Source organism: Mus caroli, unplaced genomic scaffold, assembly GCF_978045245.1.
Source record: "Mus caroli unplaced genomic scaffold, Mus_caroli_1 scaffold_11, whole genome shotgun sequence".
Classification (NCBI taxonomy): Eukaryota; Metazoa; Chordata; class Mammalia; order Rodentia; family Muridae; genus Mus; species Mus caroli.
The window spans coordinates 55917301-55944028 of record NW_028227266.1 but is presented as its reverse complement, the minus strand read 5'-3'; the positions used below and the strand labels follow the sequence as shown (position 1 = coordinate 55944028).

At 48.7% G+C, this 26728-nt stretch overlaps 1 protein-coding gene across 2 annotated transcripts; it reads right to left on the bottom strand.

Moving 5' to 3' along the window:
- Nucleotides 1-721: 721 nt before the first annotated feature.
- Scamp2 (secretory carrier membrane protein 2) lies at nt 722-26411 on the bottom strand. 2 transcript variants are annotated; one of them, XM_021171675.3, is made up of 10 exons: nt 26242-26411; nt 11429-11497; nt 10953-11051; nt 10286-10414; nt 9127-9244; nt 7767-7895; nt 7029-7188; nt 5686-5787; nt 1228-1348; nt 722-1016 (listed from the first exon to the last, which is right to left on the bottom strand). In XM_021171675.3, exons 1-10 carry the CDS (start codon nt 26296-26298, stop codon nt 882-884), a joined length of 1119 nt encoding a protein of 372 aa, XP_021027334.1. In that variant the 5' UTR covers nt 26299-26411; the 3' UTR covers nt 722-881. The 2 variants fall into 2 exon arrangements, with proteins under 2 accessions (XP_021027334.1, XP_021027335.1); XM_021171676.3 differs by lacking the exon at nt 10286-10414.
- Nucleotides 26412-26728: the final 317 nt, after the last annotated feature.

The window sequence follows — 26728 nt, the reverse complement described above, 5'->3', positions numbered from 1 at the left end:
GTTCAGGACTGATGTCTTCCAAACGACCCTAAGCTTTGTAAGAGGCGAATGCTGCTGAAGATGGGCGGGGCCAGGCTGAGGCAGAGGGGCAGAGTCCCCTGGGAGGAGAGAAGCCAAAACAAGCAGACATCTACCCTCTCACAAGACTGGCAGAGGCGGGGCAGGACTTGACTTGTCTTCGGTCCCTCCTCATCCCCCAAGTCTCAACCAACTCCATTTACTACACATTCAGAAGTCTGAAGAGAGGGGCTAGGGAGGGCCCCCCAGAGGGCACAAGGTGCTATCACACATGAGTCATAGCAGGCACAGGGTCATGACTCGATTGTGAAGAACACCAGGCGCTCACCGGAAGATGACCTGGGAGATTTCTGTGCTCCCACCCAGAACACAGCTCACCTAGAGTGGAGCCACTGGGGGACTTATGAAGCCCAAGCATGAAAGGCAAGGTGTGGAGACCCAATACAGATGGACCCTGTAAAGGGAGGAGTGGAGTGCAGGGTGCCTGTGGAAAGTCCCCAGTACAGTGAGCCCAGGTTGGCCCATGATCCCAAGCACGAGTCCATTTGTTTTCAGGGAAAACAGTCCCATTGCTTCCAGACAAAATCATACCAAGCCACCATTAGAAAAGGAAAGACAGCTTTGTTATTTCTTCTTTTCCCATGTGTTTTTTTTTTTTTTTTTTTTTTTTTTTATAAAGTCCTTGTCCCTTCCTCTCCTTCCCTCTTGTAGAGGAGAAAGCTGACTACTGAGGAAGGAGCAGGGACAAGACAAATCCCTGCCAGGTCTGTGCTGGTGTAGTCACTGCATAAGGCACCCGCGGAAAGTGCAGCTCAGAAGACAGTTGACAGAGGCCAGGGCTGAGGGAAGGAAAGTCGGGAAGCCTAATTCCCCTGAAAGGCTCCTCGGGCAGCAGATGAGGCAGCCCCACGGAAGGTTCTGCTGCTGAAGATACCCTGGGAGAACTCTTCCTGGGCCTGCTGGAAGCTGGCTCCTGTTCGGCGGTAGAAGGCGTGTACCTAGGGAAGGAGGCTGGGGTGAGAAGAGCCCTGAGCAAACCTAGCCATCAGGGTATGGTGGCAGCCACCGGAGGGGCAACCCTGCCTGGCTGCTTACCCAGAGCCTTGCTGAGCCCCTGAGAGCTTCAGGAGCAAGGCATATTTAGATGTGTGCCTGCCCAGGAGAGATGGGCATTTTACTGGGGTTCACTGTTGGCTCTGCCCTACTTACCCGCTGCAGGAGGAAGAGTGAAAGCCCAGCACAGAGGGTAAAGAAGCCAGCCACTACCATCATGATGATGGTCACAGCTAAGGGCCCATTTTTCACTGTAGTTAGGGCTGCAAGCCAACCACTACAAAAGGAGAAAGCAGAGGTGAGGTAAGATTGAGACTCAGAAGTCCCCAAGAGGAGCACTTCTCCCAAATGGCTGTGTCCTGACCACCACCTGGACATTTGCCAACCGCACAGGGAGCCTTGTGGTTCAGTGACCTTCCTCTGTGAGTGACCAGGCTGTGAGTGCTGACAGGCCCACACTGGTCCAGCAGGGGCTCTCCTGAGGTCTCAGAGTGTCTTCCTGCCCAGTGAGGTTTGGAAAGGAGATATGGCAAGCCCCTTGCCAGGAGCAGCCCAAAGCTCAGTGCTGCTGACTGAGGGTGGGGACTGGGAAGACTTGGCTTTCACAGAGGACTCTGGGGAGAGGAGCACTGGCCAGCCTGTTGCCTCTACCCTGTCACCTCAGTTGTTAGTGGTTGTCACCCCCAGAGCCTCAGTGTCCTTAGCTGTAAAGGGATTATTCTCACACTACCTGATGTCAAGACTTACAACAAAGCTACAGGGGTCAAAGCAGTGTCAGAATAGCAGGAAGAGCAATGCCATAGGCTTCAGCGACCAGATGTACATATTTTAAGAATTATATCCGGGGATTGGCAAGATGGCTCAGCGGTTAAGAACATTGACTGCTCTTCTGAAGATCCCGAGTTCAAATCCCAGCAACCACATGGTAGCTCACAACCATCTGTAATGAGATCTGACTCCCTTTTCTGGTGCGTCTAAAGACAGCTAGAGTGTACTTAGATATAATAATAAATAAATCTTAAAAAAAAAAAAAAGAAAAGAAAAAAGAGAAAAAAGAACACTGACTGCTCTTCCAGAAGTCCCGAGTTCAATTCCTGGCTACTACATGGTGGCTCACAACCATCTGTAATGGGATCCAGTGCCCTCTTCTGGTGTGTTTGAAGACAGCTACAGTGTACTCATATACATAAATAAATAATTCTAAAAAAAAATTGTTTTTCATTTTTTTTCTGTGCATTGTTATTGTGTCTGTGTGAAGGTGTCAGATCCCCTGTAACCAGAGCCACACACAGTTGTGAGCTGCCATGTGGGTACTAAGAATTGAGCCTGGATCCCCTGGTATAGCAGCCAGTGCTCTTAACCATCAAGCCATCTCTCCAGAACCCCAAATCTATTTTTAGGGTCCTAAAACCAAGGGGATAGAGAGGTGGCTCAGTGGGTGAAGGTACTTGATGCCAAGCTTGGTAGTAGAGTTTGATACTCAGGACCCACATGGTGGAAGAGAAGAACTTATCCTTGGACCTTCACATATGTGTCCTGGTGTGCATGCCCCCCTCCCCAACCCCCTGATAAATACAAGAAATAAAAAAAAAAAATTGTTGGGGCTGGAGAGATGGCTCAGCAGTTAAAAGCACTGACTGCTCTTCCAAAGGTCCTGAGTTCAATTCCCAGCAACCAACATGGTGGCTCACAACCATGCCCAATGAGATCTGACACCCTCTTCTGGTGTGTCTGAAGACAGCTACGGTGTACTTATATATAATAATAAATAAATCTTTAAAAAAAATTGTTAACACCCTAAAGGGAAACTGATGGTCTTTGTAAATGGTATCGGAACAACTGATCCTTCCTTCAACCATACATGAAAATTAACTCAAAGTAGGACAAAGATTTAATTGTAAGACCTATAAAACTCTTGGAAAGGCTAGGCATGGTGGCACATGCATTTAGTCCCCAGTACTGGGAGGCAGAGGCAGAAGAATATACATTCTAGGACAGCCAAGTCTATCTACATAGTAACCAGGACAACAAGGACCATAGAGAGATTCTGTCTCAAAAAAACAAACAAATGAACTTGTAGAAGAAAACAGGAAGTGAGTTTCATGGCGCTGAAGTGTAACACTAAAAGCAAAAGCAGCAAAGACCACCACAGAGGCAGGAAGCAGCTCCTCAGGTGAAGGAGTCCACACTGCGTCTGACAGCCTGAGTTTGATCCACAGAACACACATGGAAGAAGAGAGCTGACTCTCACAAATCTCAACCTCTGGTTCCACATAGAGGTGTACACATGTGACCCCACATGAGCACGCATGGACACATGGGCATACACATAAACACAGAGAGGAAAGAAAATGATCACAGAAGGTCTAAGGGAAGGCAAGAACAGGCAGGAGCCAGCTGAGCTTACTGAGTTCAAGGCAGTGAAGGCAGGGTCAGGATCAGACCACAAACCTCAGACTCTGTTGAGAGTGCAAATATTAATTGTAGCATGCCCCACCCCACCCCACCCCATTTATTTGTTTGTTTGTTTGTTTGCTTTGAGCCACTGTCTTACTATGTAACCCTAGCTATCCTAGATCTTTTCATATAGACCAGGGTCGCCTCAAACTAAGAGATCCACTTACCTCTGCTCTCCTGAGTGCTGGGATTAAATGGGTGTGCTACCATGTTCAGCTTATTTGTTTTTTGAGACTCTGGTTCTCCAGGCTGGCCCAGAACTTATTACATAGCCCAGGCTAACCTTAAACTTCCAATCATTCTGCATCATCTCCCAAGTGCTGGGAGATATGGGCCACCCACACTTGGCCCACCTACCTTTCCTAACAACATCTTAAAATAATAATGAAGCTGGACTATCCACCAAAAGGGTCAGGATTAGAACACAGAATAAGGTCACAGGGTGGCAGGATGGCAGTGTGCTTAGGCTCAGGGTGCCAGTGCGATGGATGGCCAGTCCTCTCCTCACACTCTGCACTTGCTCCCTGCTGTGACAAGCAACTAAAATAGTGCCACCCTCCCAGGCTCCTGCTCGCAGCCCCATCATTTTGTAATGTTCCCTGTGCACTGGTATAGAAAAGAAAACGCCAGCCATCAGCTTTTCTTTTGGCAATTAACTCTGAACTGAGGACCGAGGTGCCAAGAAACTCAAACCAGCTATATGCTCCAGAATAGCAAGACACCTCTCCAGGGAGGCAGGCACCACCTTCTGCAGTCACAAGGCCCTGAGAGAAAAAGTAAGATGGGAGCTGAGGCCGTAGCCCCACTGACAGAGTACTTGCCTAGCACGAATGAGAACTTGGATTCCATCCCAAGTTCCACATAAAACAACAGGTACCGCCTAGATGCAGAATGACAAGAAGTTCAAGGTCATTTTTGGGCTACATAGTGAGTTTGAGAGAGCTAATGTGTAAGTCAGGGGCTTCAAAGGCCAGGGGTCCGTCAGCCTCTCTGAGGATGCACTAAGAGTAAAGCAAGAACTTGCCAGACAGTGGCAGACACAGCCCTAAAGGCCTAGCCCAAACTGGCAAGGTGCTCAAACCTGAACTCTCAGTTCTCTGGAGACAGGCAGGAGGATCACCATGAATTGGAAGCCACTCTGGCCTATAGCAAGTTCCAGGCCAGAGTGAGACTCTCTCATCTACACACTCTGGAATGAAGAGTACAAGGAAAGACATCTACTTTGGTAAAATAACAGAAAGCTGGGCTGTGGCTCAGGGACAGAGTACTTTCTAGCATGTGCAAGGTTCTGGGTCTGACCCCTTGGATCCCCAAAAGAGAAAAGGACCAGGAAAGAGGCATTGCATAGAGTTTCCATGGAGATTAAAACACTCTGTCCTAGCCGGGCAGTGGTGGCACATGCCTTTAATCCCAGCACTTGGGAGGCAGAGGCAGGTGGATTTCTGAGTTCGAGGCCAGCCTGGACTACAGAGTGAGTTCCAGGACTGCACAGAGAAACCTTGTCTCAAAAAACCAAAAACTAACAAATAAACAAACAAAAACCCACTCTGTCCTAGTGTACTAACAACTCAAAATAGCTTCAGGAAGTCCCTGAAGTTGACCAGATTCAGTTGACCAGGAAGGGGATTACCTCCTCCTGCCAAAGAAGGTAATAAAAGCTGAGTGTTCCCCTCTGACGAGAGAGACTAAACTGGAAGAATGCTCTCAGGCAAGCTGACCTGCTAGGAGGACTCTTGAGACCAGACCAGTTGCCCGAGAGCATGGACCAGAGAGTCATTTGAAAAGGACACTTCTCTAAGCTGCTGAGCTACCTTCAGGCTGTGCGGTGTGCGCCAAGTCCCCAGCTTTGTAAGCTGTCACCCATGCTGCGGTGGACTTTGATGATACAGCTGTCTTTGAGTTACTTCTGCTCCTGCAAGTTACCCTTCACCCATATCCTTCTAAGTAACCCCAATAAAACTCGTTGGTTCACCAAGCTGGACTTTGGTGGCACCACTACTTTGGTCTGACTTGGGTTCCCTATCTGAGCTGAGTGGATGTGTGTGTTGCAGGAAACGTTTCATCACACAACCCACCACTAATTGTCCACCATGGTCCAAACAGGCTTGCTGGGAGCTAGGAAATGGCGAGGAAACCGAGCCTCGGCTCAGGTCTTACCTGGTCCCCAAGTTAGGCAAGCCAATCAACTGGATGAAGTAGATCCCTATTTGACAAAAAAATACAAAAAAGAACACGAAGAAGCTGAAAGAGTTGTCAGACCTGTGGAGAGAGAAGGAGGTAAATCATAGAGGGCCTGGGGCCAATGAGAAGGAACTGATGCTCTATGTCTAATCCTGGAACCCACAGGATGGAGGGAGAGAACTCTCTTCTGACATACTTATGTGCCCTGTGGTGCCATGTACACACACACACACACACACACACACACACACACACACACACACATGCTGAGGATGGAGAAATGAGAAATGGCTCAGCAGTTTAGAGCATGAGTTGCTCTCTTCCAGAGGGCTTGGGTTGGCATCCCAGCATCCACACGGTAGATGTCACAACTGTCTCTAACTCCAGTCTCAAGGGATCTGACACCCTCTTTTGGCCTCTAGACACAGACACAGACACAGACACAGACACAGACACACAGACACACACACACAAACCGTGTAAACTTGGGTGGGAGAAAAGATACCTGTGGAGGAACAAACTGGTTAAGACTCCTCACCACCACTGTGCTGTTTCCTTAATTACATACAAGGGTCTCATGTAGCCCAGGTTGGCCTCTTAATTCCCTATGTAACCTTGAATTTCTGACCCCCTTTGTCTGTTTCTCCCAAATGCTGGGACTGTAGGCCTGTGGCACCACACCCAGTTTTATGTGGAGCTTTAATAGAATCCAGGCTTTGCAATGTGCTAGGCAGACACTCTACCAACTGAGCTACATCCCTGGCTTTGAATACTGCATCTTTAAGAACAACAATACAGAACCTAGGATCTGCCTTCTTGGATACTCCTGGCTCTTCTTCCCTAAAAGCATCAAGAATGAAGTGTAATTCCAAATCCCCCGGGGGTGGGGGTGGGGGTCTTAGAAATACATTGTTCCTGCACACAGGAGCAAGCTTACATATTGGCCACAGATGCCTGAGATCATAAAGATGAGCCACAGTATCTGACACCCACAGGGCATCACCTCACCCCTCACCCCTCAGCAGGGTACTCCCTCTTCACAGCAACTGAATTCCTGCCTGCCAGGTAGACTGACCTGCCTAAGAACAGTGCAACAGCAGGTGAGGTTCCCAGTCCCATCTTATTCCCATGTTCATCCATGGATGCACAGGCTAGGCTGAGGCAAACGGCCCTTAATTTGTCTGCTCCGAGTTGAGAAGAGGAAGGCAATTCCCTCCTACTCTAGTCTGAGCTATGACTATGATGGGCCCAGAAGGCGGGTCTATCAGCTACACCTGGGACACCAGCCAGACCCTCACCCCTGTGCTAGCTCCACTCACCTGAAAGCCTTGTAGATGGGTCGGTACCAACAAAGGAAGGCACAGGGAGTGAAGATCAGAAACCAAAGGATGGAGAGGCCAAAGGCCGTTCCATTGGCTGCGTCACTTGTGAACCAGGCCAGGCACGCAAGCAGGTTTAGAAACAGAGTCACTGAATGCACTAGGAAGGAGCAAGGAGAGACAAGTGGCTTGACCCAAGGCAGCTGGAGGATTGGCTGCCCACAGAGCAAGCTACTCCCTAGGAAAGGCCACGTTGTGAAGGAGGCTGCAAAAATAATAGGGACTTCAGTCTCTATGAAGGGAAAGTCAGCTTCCAGATCCTGTTTCTCTGGGACCGCATACCAGGGGCCAAGTTTTCTTTAGAGAAGACCAGAACACCGAGGTTTCAGGAATAGGCATAATGAGGTGCAGACCCTGGGCTAATTCTTGTGGAATGAAATAGCTCTTTCTTAAAGGCACACAATGAAGCTGCAGTCTTTCCTCACTGCTAAGAACCTAAAGGTCTGTGAGGAGCCACGTTGAGCCTTTCCGGAGGTGGACTCTTCAGGAACACAGAAATCCCCTTTCCTTTTCAAAAGCTGGCCCTTTTGAGCAGGTTCCTAGATAGGACATAAAGAACCTCCCCATGCTAGCCCAAACACTGGGAAGGATGGAGTCTGTGAGGTCTTGACCCTAGCAAGCAAAGCCCAAAAGAAACCCAGGGATCTTAAGACATTGCCAATGCACCCTGGAACTCACACATCCAGAGATAGTATAGCATCTTGCAAATCCGCTGGTAGTCAGCAGGGATCTCCGTGGAGATGTCCTGATAGAAGCAGGGTTTCACAGGGCACCATGAGGGGAGTGGCGGCCAGTTGTTGTCTCGCACTGTGTAAAAAAGGGTTCAGCCTCATCAGTGGCACGGAAGCAAGCACACAGCCACCCAGTTCATAGGCAAAACAGAGCTTGCAGAGAAGTCCCTAGAAGCAGAGTTCAGAAGTTTCAGGGGCCTTCAAGGAACATGGCCCTTTTGAGCAGGTTCCTAGATAGGACAAGAACACGAGGAATCCAGATACCCACAGGTCTGCTCCAAGATAATGAGTCCCAACTACACTGGGTTATAGAGGGAACCAAATGTACTAAATGACGTGTTTGTTTCTTTCAAGACTATGAGGTAGCCCTGGCTATTATTGAATGTAGACCAGACTGTCCTTAAACTCACAGAGATCTGCCTGCTTCTATATGGGACACCAGCCAAAATAAAAAGGTATTTTATTAATGACCAGCTCTTAAGCAGGATAACCAGAGTTGTCATCATAACCAGGTGAAAGTCAGGCAAGCACCATCTTGGGGAGTTCAACTGCACACTCTTGCAAAAGTACAGTCCCGGCTGGGCTTGTGTCGAGGAGCGGGAGACTCTCATCTAAACATCCAGCCACTCCCTACTCTAAGTTCTATGTAATTCTGGTTTGTTGTACATGGCCTTGGGGAGCAGCTAGACCATACAGGGAAGAGGGCCCCATGTATGCCACCACAGGGAAGTCCTCCTCCCTGCTGGATAAGACTTTCCAGGGACAGGACGTTGGGGGAGGAGCATCCATCCACCCTCTTGTAGTAACCTGCCACGCACGCTCTGTAAGGAACCAGTTCCACAGAGTAAACTTTGGTGGAACTGTGCCTCATCTTGTCACTGGGAGCTTGTTTAGGTCTCCCTCTGGTAAGGAGTTTTAGCAACACCATGGGACTGTGGGCCCAGAGAATCAGAGAATTTCTGAGCTGGGAAAGAATGCAGACATAACTTATATCTGTCAGGCCTACTCTGCTAATCTTTTAACTTCTGCCTTCCTTCTCTCTACCCCAGAACCAGCACTCTCCCTTCCTTCCTTTCTTTTTTTCCGATGTAGTCTTACTATTATAACCTCGGCTGGCCTGGCACTCGGAGTGATCCTTCTGCCTCTGCCTCCAGTGTGCTGCTGGGGTTACAGTTATTGTCACTATGCTGAGCTCCCCAAACCAACATGCTTACAAAATCAAAAGCTTTGCAAGATCCCCCATGAACATGGTTCAGAGTACCCCTTGTGCCAGGTAGAGCAGGCTAGACCCCAAAAGTCTCTGTTACCATGCAAATTTGCCGCAGTGCTCTGCAACTCTCGCTCCTTGCGTTCCAGCTCAGCAGCTTTCCTGTCTAGTTCTTCCTGCTGCCGAAGCAAGCCTGCCTGGGCTGCAGCTGCAACAGCCTGGAGAGAACAGGAGCAGGGCACAGCCAGCAATGAGAAAGAGACAGTGTGAGCCCAGGCAGGCCAACACAGGCACTTCACCCAGGCAGGAAGACCTAGCAGATGGTCCGAGGCAGTCCTGCCCAAGAAAGTGTCTTGAGCATTAAGGAATACCATGGGAGTGCCTAGGTGACCCACTGCCCACTACCCTTATACCACCTTTGACCCCTCAGTCCTTGCAGGGCTCTCCACTCCCTCCCCAACCTCCCATGGCTCAGCCATGGCGAAGTCCAGGCTACTGAATTGTATTGTCCTTTGGTAAAAGCACAGGAGCCCAACCTGAAGCCGGAAAGCCAGAGACTTGAAGCTAGGGGGAAGAACTGAGCATGTGTGCAAAGTAGAAAAAAAGCTAGGCTGCCAGCAGAAAGCACAGAGGAGATGCAAGGCAGGCCACAGCACCAGAGCCTCAGGGAGCCACAGCAAAGCAATCTCCCTCCCCACTCTGCCAGGAGTTGCCTCCCAGGCCCTCCTGAACAATGTTTGGGGACAGTCCGTGATGTGTGGCCCTTCCCTGCCTGACCTTCATGGCACAAAGAAGCCAAGCTTTGTCACCTCTGCAGAAGGGCAGAGCCTGTCAATGGCAGTTCAGGGATTCTTGGGTGAGGCTGAGCAGAGCTGGGCTGTCACCCCTGTTTGACCCCATCTTCCTCCTGAAGAACAAGACTATGGTCCTCTTTTGGGGAGCAGGAGTGGCCATCTCACAGGATGACAACTAGGCATGTGTATACATATGCACACATTTCAGCAAAGCAGTTCTCCAGAGAGTGAAGTTTGCCTCCCTGGGAGATGAACTTCAGACACTGGGATTAGAACTGGTCCTAGCCTCATCTCCCTATGCTGTCGCTGGAACAGAGGCAGGGTCCCTGCATCCCATCACACCTGCTGAACATAAAGTTACCCCACACACAGGGAGTGTCTCACCTCGCAGGGTTCTAGGACCCAGCCTGGGTAGGCTCCAGGTGCCCAGCCCACCCTCATCTTGCTCATCTACACTGGGCATACCTTCGAAGGCTTGCGCTTGTGGCTGTCCCTGGAAATACTATCTCCTCCTAGTAGCGTCTGCCTCTCTGAGGGCTCACCCGCTGCCAGGAATCGGGCAGGCAGAAACTTGCTGGCCTGTCTAACCGGGAGCTGTAATACACAACTCCACTGTGGGCCATGCTCACCAAGACAGTGAGAAGCCTGGGGTCAGGGGGTGGGTAGGGAGGGTGACAGAGGTCAGCGTTAGGCACAAGCAGACAAGGTTCACTAGACTCAGTGAAGGGACTAAAGCAAATAGGATAGAAGGCAGGAATAAATGAGGTTAAAAAAGAGAGGGGCCAGGGATGTAGCTTGGTGACAGAGCATTTGTAAGGCCTTGGACTTCATTTGCAGCACCACAAACAAACAAACAAACAAACCCCAGACAGATTCTGTGCCCCAAGAAGGACCTGGAGTGGTGCAACAGGACAGGGGTTCCTGCAGACACCAGGGGTCCCAGCCTGGTGAGTAGAGCTTATTCCGGGGGTTGGGGGTTGGGTAGGAGGAGTGGGGCTGTAGTGTGGCTCCAAAGAATCTTACAAGAAGCCTGGGGGATGAAGGCCCTTTCCCTGCCCCCAACCCAGGTTCAACTATGGACCTGGGTGATTCCCTCCTGCACAGGAGAGGCCAAAGGACTCCTGAGCAGTACCTGGGGCGTTGGCTGTGCTGGTTCCACTGAGGGCTGGAGAACTGCTGGCTGGGAGGGCCCAGAAGCTTGTGTGGCAGGAACTGTTGTCGCTGCATTTGTCTGAGTGGGGCAAAGGAAGGAAATGAGTGGGTTCCACTTGTGGCAAACCCGTGGTGAGGATCTGACCTGGACTCTCCTCTGCAACATGGCCTCTAACCCACACCCCTGTGGCCTTACTAGGTACCAGGCTCTCCAGCATTGCCCTGCACCACCCTGTAAGAGAGAGGCCCATGTCTCAGAACCCAAAAAACTTCAGCCACATTGGAGACGTCTCCACTTTTACCTTACCCCAAGTCTACTTTAGGACTGTCCCTATGAGGACAGTAACTTTCCAGAGCTGATCTTTCCCAGCCACAGGCACCCTGGCACCTCCCACTGATACACATGGCACCATCTCCCAGAAGACTACAGGACTCAGAAAGGACATAGTCACCAACCTCTGAGAAGGGATTGAACTCAGCCAGGCCACTCTGAGGAGCCTTGGTCAGCTGGGTCACAGAGGGATCCTGGAAAGAAGAAAAGAAGACATTAGATCCTGACAAGAGGAAACAGCCCTGACCAGGGGCCGGCAAGCAATCCAGACTCCCATGTATCTGGGGTTCTGGTCTGCCCTGCAGTAAAGTCTCCTCATCCGAATCCCTTCACCTTTTCTGGAAACGGTTAGCTCAACACAGGTTTTCTCAGTGCCAGATTTGGAGGGGACCACAGTGTTTAACCTGGGTAGGTTTTTTTCCCACTTGGGTGGAGAAGGCTAAAATGGGTGGATGTAGAGACCTTCCTGTACTATTTATTCTTTATTGTTCTGTTTTCTGGTGCTGGAGATGGGACTTGTACTTGTGAGGTTCAGTCACTGGTCTAAGCCCCCAAACCCGTTTTATTTCTTAGTCTACAGAAAGCATTTTATTCCCTTAGCTGTTTAGAGGATGGATAAAGGTTCTGGGATGGAAACATGCTACTGGCTGCCAACACCAACTATTAAATCAGGCACACTTGCTAGGAGGGAGAAAGTCTCAGATGAAAAGCCAGAAAAATGTTTCCTTTCCTTTTCTTTCTTTTCTTTTCTTTTTAAAAAATTAGTTACTTAGTTTATATATATATATGAGCACATTATAGCTGTCTTCAGATACACCAGAAGAGGGCACAGGATCCCATTACAGATGGCTGTGAGCCACCATGTGGTTGCTGGGAATTGAACTCAGGGCCTCTGGAAAAGCAGTTGGTGTTCTTAACTGCTGAGCTATCTCTCCAGTTCCTCTTTTTTTTTTTTTTTTTTTTTTTTTTTTCTTAAAAAATAAAATAAGGGGCTGGTGAGATGGCTCAGTGGCTAAGAGTGTCGACTGCTCTTCCAAAGGTCCTGAGTTCAAATCCCAGCAACCACATGGTGGCTCACAACCATCCGTAACAAAATCTGATGCTCTCTTCTGGAGTGTCTGAAGACAGCTACAGTGTACTTACATATAATAAATAAATAAATATTTTAAAAAATAAAATAAAATAAATTCTAAAGCCAGGTGTGGTGGTGCATACCTTTAACCCCAGCACTCGGGAGGCAGAGGCAGGTGGATTTCTGAGTTCGAAGCCAGCCTGGTCTACAAAGTGAGTTCCAGGACAGCCAGAGCTGTCCAGAGCCAGACAGAAACTCTGTCTCAAAAAACCAAAAAAAAAAAAGAAAAAAGAAAAAAAAAGAAATTCTAAACCTGGCATAGTGGTGCACACCTTTAATCCCTGTACTTGGGAGGTAGAGGCAGGTGGGTCTCCAAATTCCATGCTGGCCTGGTCTACAAAGAGAGTTCCAGGACAGAGGACTACACAGAGAAACCCTGAGAGAGAAGGAGGGAGAGAATACAACAAAATCCCTTATAGTTAGTGTGGCAGCTTGTCTGTAGTCTTAGCAGTCTGAAGGCTGAGGCAGAAGGATCAGGATCCAAAGAGTTGTAGGCCATCCTCAGCTTACATATGAATTCCTGGCCAGATTAGGGTATAAAATAAGATAAAGAGATCTTGTCTCAAAAAAATAGAAACAGACGACATCAGCAGAATACTGTCTGTCTTGTGTTTTTAGCCTTCTGCTTCCACCCCCCTCTTTGCTTAAGTGGCCCTTTGATGTTGAGGGCAGTTCATACAGGCAACCTCCCCGTTTCTCGATCACGGTTAAGGGCTTCAGGTCGTACTGCAGAGTCATGCGGGAACTCTGGAGAAACAGCTGGGAGAGGACAGACTGTCCTTGGCTGAGTCTCTATGGTTCATTCCCAGACATACATTTTTTTTGTTTTGTTTTTCCTGACAGAGTTAATATACTTCAGGTCAGCCTCAAATTATAAAGACCAGGATGGCCTTAATCATGATCCTCATGATTCCACTTCCCAAATGCTGGGATTCCAAGTGTGCACTGCCACACCTTGCTCTGCAGACCTGATTCTTAAAGACTGTGTCAGTGTCACAGATGCTCAGAGAACAAACTGCTTCGTTCCCAGGTAGAAAAGACCCTGGTCATGATGAAGTAACTTATCTGAGGACTGGAAGGTAGGAGCTGGCTTCCTATTCTGAAACGTATCAGAGCTAAGTATCAGTTCCCCATGTGTTCTCTGGCTTTTCTATACAGCAGTTCTATCTTCCCACTGGGACCACCAGCTCCTAGAGTAAGTCTGTGCCTGACTGCCCCCAGGGCCACACCCAGAGTAGAGCAGCTACTGCAATTCACTGGGTCTCTCAACAGTCTCATCTTGAGAATACTGCACCTCCTTCCAGCCTTGGCCATCAGACTGTGTCCTGACTGCAGGACATCTACCTCTGTTTTGGTGCTTCCTGCAACTCAGGCAAAGTGGCAAAGTGGAAGTCACCCAAGACATGGGGATTGGTCCTAACAGTTTTCTCACAGAACCAGCTGGCCTGCTGGGGGGTTCTGGGTCTGGGTCTGCCTCCTTTCAAAGGCAGCAGATACCTGCCAGTGGAAGCAAGCCCAAGTCACTGAAATCAGACCCACCAGCCAAGGAACTGGCTACTAGTCTGTCACCACAGGGCATAGGACCCAAGAGACAGCTCAGGTAGCAGTTTCAGGAGCTGGCACATAATAAGCAGCTTAAAGTTCAAGGCAAGATGCCATTTCTATGACAACAGCAGTCAGGTGAGGGGCTGGAGAGATGGCTCAACGGGAGAGCACTGACTGGTCTTCCAGAGGTTCTGAGTTCAATTCCCAACAACCACATGGTGGCTCACAACCATCTGTAATTGGGATTCGATGCCCTCTTTTGGTGTGTCTGAACAAAGTGACAGTGTACTCATTCATATACATAAGATAAATAAATCTTAAAAACAAAACAAAACAAAACAAAACAAAACAAAAAAACCCAAAACAGTCAGGTGGCAGATTCTTGAGGAAGGATGGAGATGACAGAGATGTGGCTATCCTGTCTGGATGATTCTCCCTATTCCCCTTCTTTTCTGCTGTCTGCAAAGTCTGGACTTGGAACCCTAACCAGGCTCATCTTAAGTGGCCTGTTCCTCCTCGTGAGAGTGCTCTGCAGCTGGGGGTGTCTAGGCCTGGCCATCCTTCAGGCTCCTTGGGGCTTGGTGAGGGGCCTAGGGCAGAGCATCATCACAGGAAAGGTTTGAGAGCAAAAGCCACACTAGCGCTTCTTTCTCTTAGTGTGCATAGATCAACAGTAGCCTAAGAACTTGGCGGCGCCTTGCCTGGGACCAGATAAGCTAAAACACTGTGACACATGGGTCCTCCTTAAGGAAAGTTGGACTCTCCCTGGAAGCTGTAGACAGCTTCAAGAGAGGCTGAGACTAGATGAGGACAAGGAGGGAGGGAGGGAGGGAGGGAGGGAGGTAGAAAGGGTAGGAGGAAGGACCAAGGGAAGGTGACATTTTTTGAGTACCTACTATGTGCTAGGTTCAGCACATACTGACATTACTGTGAATTTTATTCACCCAAACTTGATCACTGTGTCTTATCAACAGCAGGTTCTGTCAGCCTTTCTCAACTTGCTTTGATTTCTTTTTATTTATTTATTTTTGAGACACTCCTTATCACAAGATTCCACTATCTACAGATCCCCCCCCCCCCACAACCCCACCCTTAGACAAGCCTGTGCTGCTCAGGCTATCCTGGAACTCAGTATTTTTCCCAGTCTGATTGTGAACTCAAACCTTCTGCTATGTCCTCTCCAGAGATGAGATTACAGGTACGTGCAACCATGCCCCAACTCCAGCTCAACCCAGGGCTGAGCTTCTCCCCTTTGTGTCTATAATGTACTGATGGGCTGACAAGGTGGCTCAGTGGCTAAAGGAGCTTGTCACCAAGTCTGAGTTTGATCCTTGAAACCTACATAGTGGAAGGAGAGAATGAAGTCCTTTGAATTCCACACATGCCACACATAAAAGGAAAGAAAGGAATGACAGAAGAAAGGAGGGAAGAGAGAAGAAACAGTCATTGTGTTCCACTCTATAAAGACTCTGGTCAGTTTGTGTGTTTTATGGCTCTGCCAAGAAAGGGGACCATAGATTTCCTCATTTAACCTTTACCACAGCCATGTAAGAGACCAGTGCCCCTGATGTAGATGGAGAAGCCTAAGCTCAGTGTAGAGACAGTAACTACTCAAGATCTCTGGAGTAGGGGATGGGGAGATGGTGCACTTGATGTTCTTCCAGAGGAATCAAGGAATCACACTCCATACCCGGCACCCATGTGGTGACCCACAGCCACCTGTAACTCCAGGTCCAGGAGATTCGATGCCCCTTTGAATCCTAAGGAAGGACAGATGGACAGAAGGGGACACACACACACACACACACACACACACACACACACACACACGGTACATAGGCATACACATAGGCATACACCCACGCACATACAAAAACATCTCAGAGCAGTGTCTGAGCTAGACTCCGAATCCAGGTCTGACTCTAGGGACAGGACAGTAAGCCTGGGACTGCAAGGCTGTGGGACAAATAGAAGGTGATTGATCACTATGTGGCTGAAGTGTGAATGAATCCTATTGCCAAAAGGCGTGAGCTATGCTTCCTTACTAAGCCTGGAAGAGCTGGAGCCTGGGGGCATCTTTAGTAGGACACACGCAGAGTCATTCATGGAAGGATCACACTGGTGAGCCCAGTGAGGACCATGGGCTTTCTCTCCAACTCACAAAACTCACGTTACCAGCATGGACTGTTCCTAGTCATGGAGCACCAGTTAGCTCGTAAGTGGGTCAGGCAGTTATTTAAAAGGATGGTGAGGTCTAAGTTTCACCTACAAAGATGTAATCTAAAACCTCTTTAGCTGCTCAGACTGGAACACCACCATCTACTGAATGTATAAGAGGGGGAAGAAAAGCTCCTAAAGTTAGCTCTTTACCTTGTGTGAACAGTTACAGGATGAAGAAGGTACATGCTAAGAGAAGCAGGACACAGCTCTTTCCCTCTGAAGAGTTCATGGTCTGGTGGACTAGTAGCTGAGACAAAATGCCAAGAGTGTGTTGGGTGGGGTTCAGTGTGTTTGACAGGAGGGACAGGAGATACCTCAGAGGGCTGGGAGGGAGATGGGAGAGATGGTTAGCTTTAACTGTAAATTTGTTTCAACCTTATAATCATCTGGGAAGAGAGTCTCAATTAGATATTGTCTACTTGAGTTGGTTTGTGGGTTTGTCTGTGGGAGGGTTATTTTAAGTTAATTGATGTGGGAAGCCACTGTGGGTGGCACCATTCCTTAGGTAGGCAGGGGGATCCTGAACTATATAAGAGTAGAGAAATGAAGCTGAGCACAAGCAAACAAGAAAGCATATGTATGTTAGTTTCTCTTTGCTCTTAACTGTAGATGCGATACCTAGCTGTTTGAAATTCTTATGTCAACTTCTCCATAATGCTGGACTGTAACATGGCTTTATAAGCTGAAATAAACCCCATTCTTCCCTAAGTTGCTCTTTGTCTGGGTATTTTATCATAACAGAAATAAGACTAGAGTAATGGGATACCGGCTGAGCCATCTTGCCAGCCTGCCAGCCTAGTTTATACAGTAAGATCTAGGCCAATTATACCACACAGTGAGACCCTGTCTCAAAAAATAAACACACAGGTCCACCAGGGTATCCATACCTGTGATCCCCAGCATTTAGGAGACTGAAGCAGGGAGATTTGCCTAGGAGACTGAAACAGGGAGATTTGCCTAGGAGACTGAAGCAGGGAGATTTGCCTCGGATTTGAGGCTAGCTTTGGCTACATGATGGTAACTAAACCCCATCTCAAAAACGGGGAATGGGGGAGCAGGCACTTGAGAGCCTGTCTGAGGACAAAGCATACTCTGGGCTCCTCCCTGCCACAGGCAGTGATGTCGAGTGCTCTAGAGGTGACAGGAACTGTTCTCGGCTTCACGCCTTTTGGGCCCTGAACCCCTCCTGTGGACGGTCTATCTTCAGTTTATACCACCCCCTTTCTCCTCCTTCCACCTGTCCATTCCCTACACAAACCAATCCAAAAACGCTGAGTGAGGACCACCAAGAAGCAGCCTCATTCTTGCCACTGAGAAGAAACAGTGCAGAGCATCAAACCTGATCAACACTGAGCCCAGTAACCGTGAAGACAGCAGTGTCACACGGGAGCCAGGACCGTCAAGACAGGTGTTCCTTAACTGTGTCAGACTACCTATGCTCTAAAAAGAATGTGCTTGCGTTCAGCGAAATGAGAAGGGTGTGCTTGGGTAATTTGCTTAGTTTTCTTTTTTAGAGACAGAATCTCACTGTGTAGTTCTGCTTGCTTCCAAATCACAGGATTTGACTGCCTCTGCCTCTTGATTGCTGATATAAACATGTGTACACCACCACATCTGGCTTAGTTTCCAGTTTTGCATCTGTAGTGGTTTGAATATGGATGGCCCAGGGAGTGGCACTATTAGGAGGTGTGGCCTTGTTGGAGGAGGTGTGTCACTGTGGGGGTGAGCTTTTTTTTTTTTTTTTTTTTTTTGGTTTTTTTCGAGACAGGGTTTCTCTGTGTAGCTCTGGCTGTCCTGGAACTCACTTTGTAGACCAGACTGGCCTCGAACTCAGAAATCCGCCTGTCTCTGCCTCCCGAGTGCTGGGATTAAAGGCGTGCGCCACCACGCCCGGCGGGGGGTGAGCTTTGAGACCCTCCTCTAGATGCCTGAGAGTCAGTCTTCTCTTGTTTGCCTTCAGAACGAGATGGAGAACTCTCAACTCCTCCAGTGCCACGTCTGCCTGGATGCTGCCATGCTTCCTGCTATGACGATAACAGACTGAACCTCTGAACCTGTAAGCCAAACCCATTTAAATGTCCTAAGGGTTGCCTTGGTCATGGTGTCTGTTCACAGCAATGGAAACCCTAAGACAACATCGTTGACTCGTTAGTTTGTTTCCTTTTATCTTTTTCATTCCTCCCTTTTTCCTTCTCTCTCTTCCTTCCTTTCTTTCTACTTGAGGATGACCCTGATCCCCTGATTCTCTTGCTCTACTACTCAAGCGCTGAATTATAAGCTTATGCCATCACCTCCAGCCTAGAAGAAGGTCAAGGAGGCTTAGAGGTGAGAGTGTAAAGAGAGAACAGCCAGAAGTATCAGGAAACCAGCCTGAGAGGCGCAGAGCCAGACTGGAGCAGTTTTGACTTGACCTCAGTGACAAGAGGAAAACAGCCACAGGAGTTGGAGCAGAGCACACCATGACCACTCTGGTTATCATGAGGAGCATGCAATGTGCAAGAAGGACACGGCTGGTCATGACTGCTGAGTAACAGGGTTAAATTAAGGAATAGCAGCTTGGTATGGAAGAGTTAGGGACTCTAGAGACTTGGGGTAGATGTCACCGGCTCAGCAACTCAAAACTAGTTAAAAATGGAAAGGCTGCCAGGAGACTGGTTTTTCAGGCTGTGTGGGAAGGGAGAGGACCTCTGTAGATTCTGGATCACATAGGAGGTGTCTGTGCAGTATATCTGGCTGGCATGTCTAGAAAGGTGTGGATGAGAGCTGCTGGAGATATTTGCCAGAGCCTAGAGTGAGCTGAGGATGCTATTCTGAGGCCACAGAAGTAGAGGCAGAAGACTGAGGACCAGGCCTAAGTGGAAGAGATAGAAGACTAAGGACCAGGCCTAAGTGGAAGAGATAGAAGACTGAGGACCAGGCTTAAGTGGAAGAGATAGGAAATGGAAACAGCCTGAGGTAAGTCAGAGGTACCAGGCAGAGACATCCTCAAGAGTCAGGCCAGGCAGGTGTGTCACCCAAGCAGCAGATGACTCCACAGGCTCACAGAGAGGACAGGGACTGGGCATGGTTGTGCTGCCTGCAATCTCGGTACTCAAGAGGTGGAGACGGAAGGATCAGGACTTCATGTTTATCTTTGGCTCCAAGTTGAGTTCCAGGCCAGCTTGGTCTAAGTGAGACACTGTCTTATGGAAAAAGTAAACAAAAAAAGCCAGGCATGGTGGTATATGTATTAGCTCATGGGAGGCAAGCAGGTGGTAGGTTCTAGGACAGCCTGGTGTACACAGTGAGTTCCAGGCCAGCCAGGGCTACATAGTGAGATCCTGTCTCCAAACAAACAAACAAACAAGCAAGCAACAGCTGCAATGGAACCACGGCCATGAAGCTGTTACATCTGCCCACTAAATCCTAATACTCTCTTTCTTCTTCTCTTTCTCTCTTTCAAATACTGGCCAAAACCTAAGCATGTCATCTCACAGACTAATGCCATCCCCAGACAGCTGTGCAGATGGAGGTGTCCCTGCCTTTATGCATAAAGCCCACTTTAGGCTTTCTCAGACTTTCGCTGAAGCCACCGGCTTTTACCACAGGCTGCCTGCTGACCTCCACTGATGCGGATGCCAGCTTAACTAAAAAGGCGTGGCAGTCTTCCTCTTCTCCATGACCCTCTTGCTGGTGGTTGCCAAGGTTTACAGCTTGCTTGCCCTGTCATTTTTCTCTCAAACTCTAGAGATCCCCAAACTCTGATTTTCAGAGACAGAGTACAAGATCTAAGACTGAAGAAGCCCCTGGGTGACGGACGAAATACAGAGATGACTTCTTAAAGAAGTGACTTTTGGTTCTCGCTGTTCATCCAAAATCCCTCATTAGCTTGTCTGCCAGCCTTTCTGCCTTCCACCCCAGCCCCTTTTTGGCTCAGGGCTCTGCTGTCCCTGAGATCCCCCACAACCTCCTCACCTCACCTATCCTTCTCCAGGAGCCTTAGTGCTCAGCTCTGCCAACCGCAGACCACAAGCTCATGTACCTTCTTCTCTCTGGGACCAGCAGGGGGAACGACAGGGTTTCTGGTGTGCATAAAGGTGTGAACAACTCTAGGGGGTGCCTGATGGCCCAAGGCTCGCCTTGCACTGTGGTCAGGACTCCCCAAGTGAGTATCCTGGTTAAATATTAGCATCCTCTGAACAATCCATAACAATCCTATGCACAGCGACTCCTAAGAAAATTTAACAGAAGTGTAGAGTCCAAGTTCATCTGGACCTCTAGCCAAGTTCTAACCCCCGCCTGGCTCCAGGTGCCAAGCATAAAGGCAGGAGCACCTCCATCCGGGTCGCTGTCTGGAGTTGGCATTAAGCTGTGACACTCTTGCTAGTTTCAAATTTCTTTGTTTTTTTCCCTTAAAAATTTTTAAAGATTTTATGTGTATAGGTATTTTGCCTCTATGTCTGTATACCACGCGTATGCTTGATCCCTTTGGAGGCCAGAAGAGGATGTTGAATTCCCTGGAACTGCAGTTACAAACAGTTGTGAGTCACAGTCTGTGGGTGCTAGGAATCAAACCAAGGTTGTCTGGAAGAACAGCCAGTGCTCTTGCACCACTGAGTCATGGCTCCAGACCCACTTTCAAACTTAAGACAATGTTCCTGTCCTACAGTAAGTTCTACCAGGTCCTCAAACTGGATGTGGTGGGATGCACATTCCAGCACTCTGGAAATGGAGGCAGAAGAATTAGGAGTTCAAGGACAGCCTCGGTTACACAGCAAATTAGAGACCAGCCTGGGATAAATGATGCCCTAACTCAAAGTGTATCTTTGTGATTCTGAGAATTCCCAAATCTCAGTCATGCTGGAGGCGACCCTTTCTGGGAAGTGGCACAGGCCTTAGTGTCTATGGAGGGAACCTCAGGTCACTGTATGCACAAATCACCTTGCTGTCATCGTCATCCTTCACACAGGAGGGAAATGTTCTGCATCCCGGGGAGGCAGCCACAGCACCAAGATTGAGAAGCAATGTGTGAAAGCGAGACTGTGAGACTTGGCAAGTCCAGGCTCTGAAAGCCTTCCTCTGTTCAGCGCCAGCACCCCCTTCCACACCCCCTCCCGGGACCCAGCCTGCTCTGCTGTAATCTGGCAGAATGCTCAGAGAAAAGCAGCCCTGGCGTTTGCTTGGGTGGTCTGATTTTTAGTGGACTGCTGGAGGGAGGCAGGGGGAAGAAAAGGACAGTACAATGCCTCCTCTTTTTAGTTTTCCACCTATGCATCACTTGACAAGACTCGTGAGAAACATCTGTGAGCAGACAGCCTGGAATCATTCCAACCGAGGGACCCAAACATCCAGAGGGCGAGGAGCAGATGTGCCACAATTAACAGAGGAACCAGGGTGTGCACAGGAGGTTGAGAAAGCGCTAAGGCTTGGCTTGCAGCTTCCTGCTTCCTCCTAGGAGTTTGGTAAGCCTCTGACACTCTCCGGGGACTTCACTTTCCACTCAGGGATCTTTCTTGGAAGGACACTTTCTATTAATCTCAACTATACCTATTCACAAGGAAGGGGTTCATGGACTGCAGAAGTTGGGGGTCGCAGGGAACAGGGGCATCATAACAAACTGGGATAAGGGGCTGGGAGACAGTTAGCTATCAGGAAATGGCTGCCTTTGCAGGTGTGAAAACCTGAGCTGGATACCCAGAACTCCCTTTTTAAAAACTTTTTGAGAGAGGGCCTCACTGAATATCCCTGGCTGGTCTGACACTCACTATGTAGCCAAGGCTGGTCCCAAACTCACAGAGACTGCTTGCCTTTGCCTCTATAATTCTAGGATTAAAGGCATGTTACCACATGCCTGACTAGAACTCACATTTAAAAACAAAACAAAAAGCCAGAAGTAGGGACTGGAGTGGTTAAGAGTGCCTGCTGGTCTTCCAGTTTCTAGCACCCACATCAGATGGCTCACAACAACCTGTATGTAACTCTAGCTCCAAGGATCTGATGCCTCCTTCTTATGTGTCCTCCTTCCCTGGCCACCAGCATATATGTGGCCTACATGTACACATACACACATCACGTATGTACACTAAGCCAAACACTTCTGTAATCCCAGCACTGTGTAGTCCCAAGACAGGTAGATTCCTGAGCTCACTGGCCAGCCATGTTCCAGATCATTAAAAGAGACAATCAAAAAAAAAAAAAAAAAAAAAAAAAAGGAAAAGCAATTGAAAAAAAAAGTTCTCTGACCTCTACATACCTGCATACACATGAACACACAGAGAAAGAAAAATAACTCGGGTAAGGAAATCAACATCAAAGACGCACGGGAATTTCCCTGGCTTTTTTGAGTGTCAGCAGAAATAGGTGCCTTGGTGGAGCGACTCTGAGAAATGCTGGGTCAAACTGAGGAGTTTCTCCGGGCTTTAACAAAACTGGCAAGGCCTGTCAATGTTCATGAAAAATGTGATGGGGGAGGATTCTCAAACCCACTTGACCATAGAACAGAGTACCTTAAAAGTTCAAAATAGGGCTGGTGAGATGGTTCAGTGGGTAAGAGCACCCCACTTCTCTTCCGAAGGTCTGGAGTTCAAATCCCAGCAACCACATGGTGGCTCACAACCATCCATAATGAGATCTGACTCCCTCTTCTGGAGTGTCTGAAGACAGCTACAGTGTACTTACATATAATAAATCAATCAATCAAAAAAAAAAAGTTCAAAATATACTGCCTAAACATACTGCCTTAAAAACCCTATACTGAGGCCAGGAGTGATGGTACACACCTTTAGTCCCAGTACTGGGGAGGCAGAGGCAGGCAGATCTCTGAGTTCAAGGCCGGCCTGGTCTACATAGTGAATTCCAGGACAGCCAGGGCTACACAGAAAGATCCCATCTCAAAACAAAAGCAGTCAACACACACACACATACTTCTCTCTCTCTCTCTCTCTCTCTCTCTCTCTCTCTCTCTCTGGGACTGCCTCAAGGTAGAGTACTTGTGTAGCATACTCAAGACAGTTCAATTCTCAGTAACAATAAAACAAAACAAAAGATAAAATCTGTCCTACTCCATCCCTTCACACTAAGGGATGATAAGATGGCTCAGGACAAGATAGCTCACTAAGCCCTGAGTTCGATTCCTGAGACTCATGGTGGGAGCAAAGGACTGACTCCTGCAAGTTGTCCTCTGACCTCTATCATGCAACACAGCAGGAACATGTTAAATAAATGTTAAACACTTTTAAAAGTTTAAAAGCTTAGTGGATGCTGATTTAATGACCACTGCCAGAACTCTTGCTTGAAGGAGGAAAGGCTACGCTGGCAAGGTCTCCCAGCACTCAGGTGCCAGGGGCAAGAGGACTGCACGACCCAGGCATGACAGTGAGACCATGGCTACAAAAAACAGTAAAAGGCGACAAGAGTGTCAGTGCTACAGTCTTTCCTTAGCTGACCTAAAATAACCCCAGGACAGTTTAACACATTGAGAATCTTTAAAACAGCGCCATCCCCGCAACCACACCCAGGTCTAAATTCTGAGTGAGGGTAATTCTGGCATGCTTCTGTTGACTCTAGCATGTCCCAGTCTCACTGGAATCTTGCCTTTTGTAAAGCTGAACTGAAGACGCTAGGATAGACTTCTAAGAACATTTACAGTCCCTAACTGTCAGCCGCAGACTCCAAATAGTAAGTATAGTTTGTAATCCACCATGATATGGTATGACAGAAAAGGAAAAGGAAAAAAAAAAAAGAAAAGCTGTTCTCCAGACTCACTAGGTGTGACAGTTTGAGTCTGTCACCTCCCCACCTGCTCTCTCCTGAGCGCTGAGCCAACACCCTGAGTAAATGAAGCTGAGGACTCACACCTAGTCACCCAAGGCCTACGCCCTCCCAGTGTCCCAGCCCTGGCAATAGGGAAGCAGCTCACACTCTCCTAAAGGAAGGGAGGGCAGCTCTGACCAGAAGGGGCTCCAGCATCAGATACAAGGCTGCCTCTCCTCACACAGCTTCCTGCCAAGGATGAACAGTCATTCCAGTCTGAGGGGGAGTGTATCACCATCAGCCAAGCCCTCTTCTTCCCACACAGGATTCCCCTCCAGATGTTGCCGGTTTGCAAGCCAAAAGCTGCTTCCTGTCCTGCCATCTCCTGAGGCTGCCTGGACAAACTGTCTGACTGCCATGCAGACATTGCTTTACTTCTAAAGTTACTCACACTTTGCCCAATCATTTCCGAGGCCAGAGATGAACTTTAAGACTTCCAAGGAGCTACTCCTAATCCAGGGCAGCACAATCCTGTCCTCTGTTATCCCTGGAGAAGATCTGCCGCAAAGTTGGACAGCTGGCTGACCCTGAGAGCAGCAAAACATTTATAATTCTGACAGACTATAACTGGACAAAGGAACATCATTATATACCACATACTGCCAGAGACTGCTGGATTTTTGCGATACATAACAGAACCCCGGTACTATAGAACAATCTATCATTAAATCAAAGGAGTTAGCAGAAGACAGTAACAGGAAAAATGCAAATACTGTTCTCCTCACTAAACTAATAGAGGCAAATGTTTGTGTAAGAGACAAGTTCCCTGCAAAGGCTCTGTCAGGAAGCATTAAGCTACAAGAATATATTCTAAACTCCCCAGTGTAGCAAGGAATCAACTACCAAAAGCTGCCCGAGGGTTCCTATCAGCTAGGTCACCTTGGGAAAGAAGCATAAAATTTCCACTCTCGGCCTGGCTGGGTGTGGTGGCTCGAGCTAGTTATGGCTGCACTTGGGAGGTAGAGGAAGGACCCCAAGTTCAAGACCCAGCATGTGACACATAGGGGGTTCACAGCCAGGCTGTGTTAGATGAAGAGATCCTGTTATAAATAAACCAAGGGCTCCGTGTTACCCAATCTGCACAGCGGTGGAGGATTTGCCTAGAACGTACAAAGCTCTGGTTCAATCCCACTACTGCAAAACTTCAAAAGAGAACATGGTCATATTCTACTCCCTGAGTGTATAACCATCTAGTTCAAGGCGCCTGTGCTTTGCTCCCGCCCTTGGAAGGACCCACCCTGGAAAAGCTCAGAGGACTTCTCCAACACTTTCAGGAAATGCTGAAGCTGTAGAGGACCAACATAAAGCACCAGCAAGACGAGTTCATGAGCTTGGTGACATACTAACACAGGAGGAACAGCTGCGCTCATAAATCCCCAGTCATCACAAGCACGCGTCCCTCAAACTGGTTTCGGGCAGACATGAAAGAAGAAGTAGAACGCATCTTGGCACTAAAAGGAGTTCCAGTTCTTCAACATAGACAACTGGGCATCTCTGCGTTCTCCACGCGAAGGTTTTGGCTTAAGTCCGAAGACTGTTGTATTCTTTCAAAGTTCCAAAGGTCAAGCCGGTAACCACCCATGCAGATTTGTCAGGCCCCTGTACCTTGGGCTCCAAGCTCCTTCACCTCCCTCTCCTGAAAGTCTGTGTGGCCCAAACTCAATCCAAACAAAGCTCTTGGCCAACAAGTAATTTTCTGGCTTGGCCTCTCTTCCTACCCTCTCTCAGCCTTCTTGATAAACACTAGGGACTCTCCTGTACTTTAGATGCTTGCTTCGCTACTGCTGTTGCTATTAGGGTGTTGGGTTATCTCCACATTTCTCCACCCCAACAGACTTCTACTTCCTCATTATGTTTCAATGAGCCTTTCTCCTAGGATGACTCAATACAGGTAGATTCCCCCAAGACTGTAGAAATGGCACAGCAACATTTTGCTTCCCTTTCTGACTCTAAGACACCTCCCCAGGATAAGCGCGTGCTTGGCCCTTTTCTCCAGCAGAGGCCGGTCCGATGGCCTACAACCCGGGGTGCTCTAAGTGCCCACTTCTTTACAGCGCCCCGCCCCCTTGCCGCAGTTCCACCTGTTGCAAAGTCCCGCCTCCATACAAACTATGATAGGCCAGCCTTCAGATACCGCTCTCCCATTGGGCAGGTGATCCGTCCCTCCTACGCCACGTCTCCCGGCTCTGGCGAAAGAGGCCCAGGCCGCAGCCCTTGGCCCTAGAGAAATCTGAGAATTGGGGGTTCTACCTGGAAGGGGTTTACGTCCACTGGGTCCGCGAAGGGGTTAGTGTCGAAGGCCGACATGGTGATCGAGGGCCAGCGGGTGATCTCCGCGAGCGCTACTGCCTTTGGTCACTCAGACCCAGCGGCACACAGTGTAAACCCTCCACTTCCGGGAGCAAGGCAGCCGTTCTGGCGCAGGCGTAGCGCCCTCTGTGGGGGCGTGGCCCTGGACGTCACAAAGGTCCGTTCCGCCCCTGCCCAGCCTATTAGAAAGCGAAGGTTATTCATTCTGTCTCCATCCACTTTCTTTTTATCTCCAGAGATGCTGAGGATAGAATCCAGGGTCTCACGAATAATAGACAGAGGTGTAATCTTGAGCTACATACCCAAACTTTCTATCAACTTAGTCCTCCGGTGCAGAATCTCTTCTGATGCCTTCCTTCCTATGTGTATTTATTTTGAGCTTCTAAATAAATGACTGGCAGGAAAGGATCATGCATTCATTCCTAGA

Excerpts from the sequence above, each read along its gene's own strand:
- Scamp2 (XM_021171675.3), bottom strand. The coding sequence starts at position 26,298 with ATGTCGGCCTTCGACACTAACCCCTTCGCGGACCCAGTGGACGTAAAC. Across the intron at positions 7,189-7,766 it reads GCTATACTATCTCTGGATGT|TGCATTCAGTGACTCTGTTT; the intron begins GTGAGTTCCAGG and ends GCTCCTTCCTAG. Across the intron at positions 1,349-5,685 it reads TTGCCTAACTTGGGGACCAG|TGGTTGGCTTGCAGCCCTAA; the intron begins GTAAGACCTGAG and ends CTCCTTTTGTAG.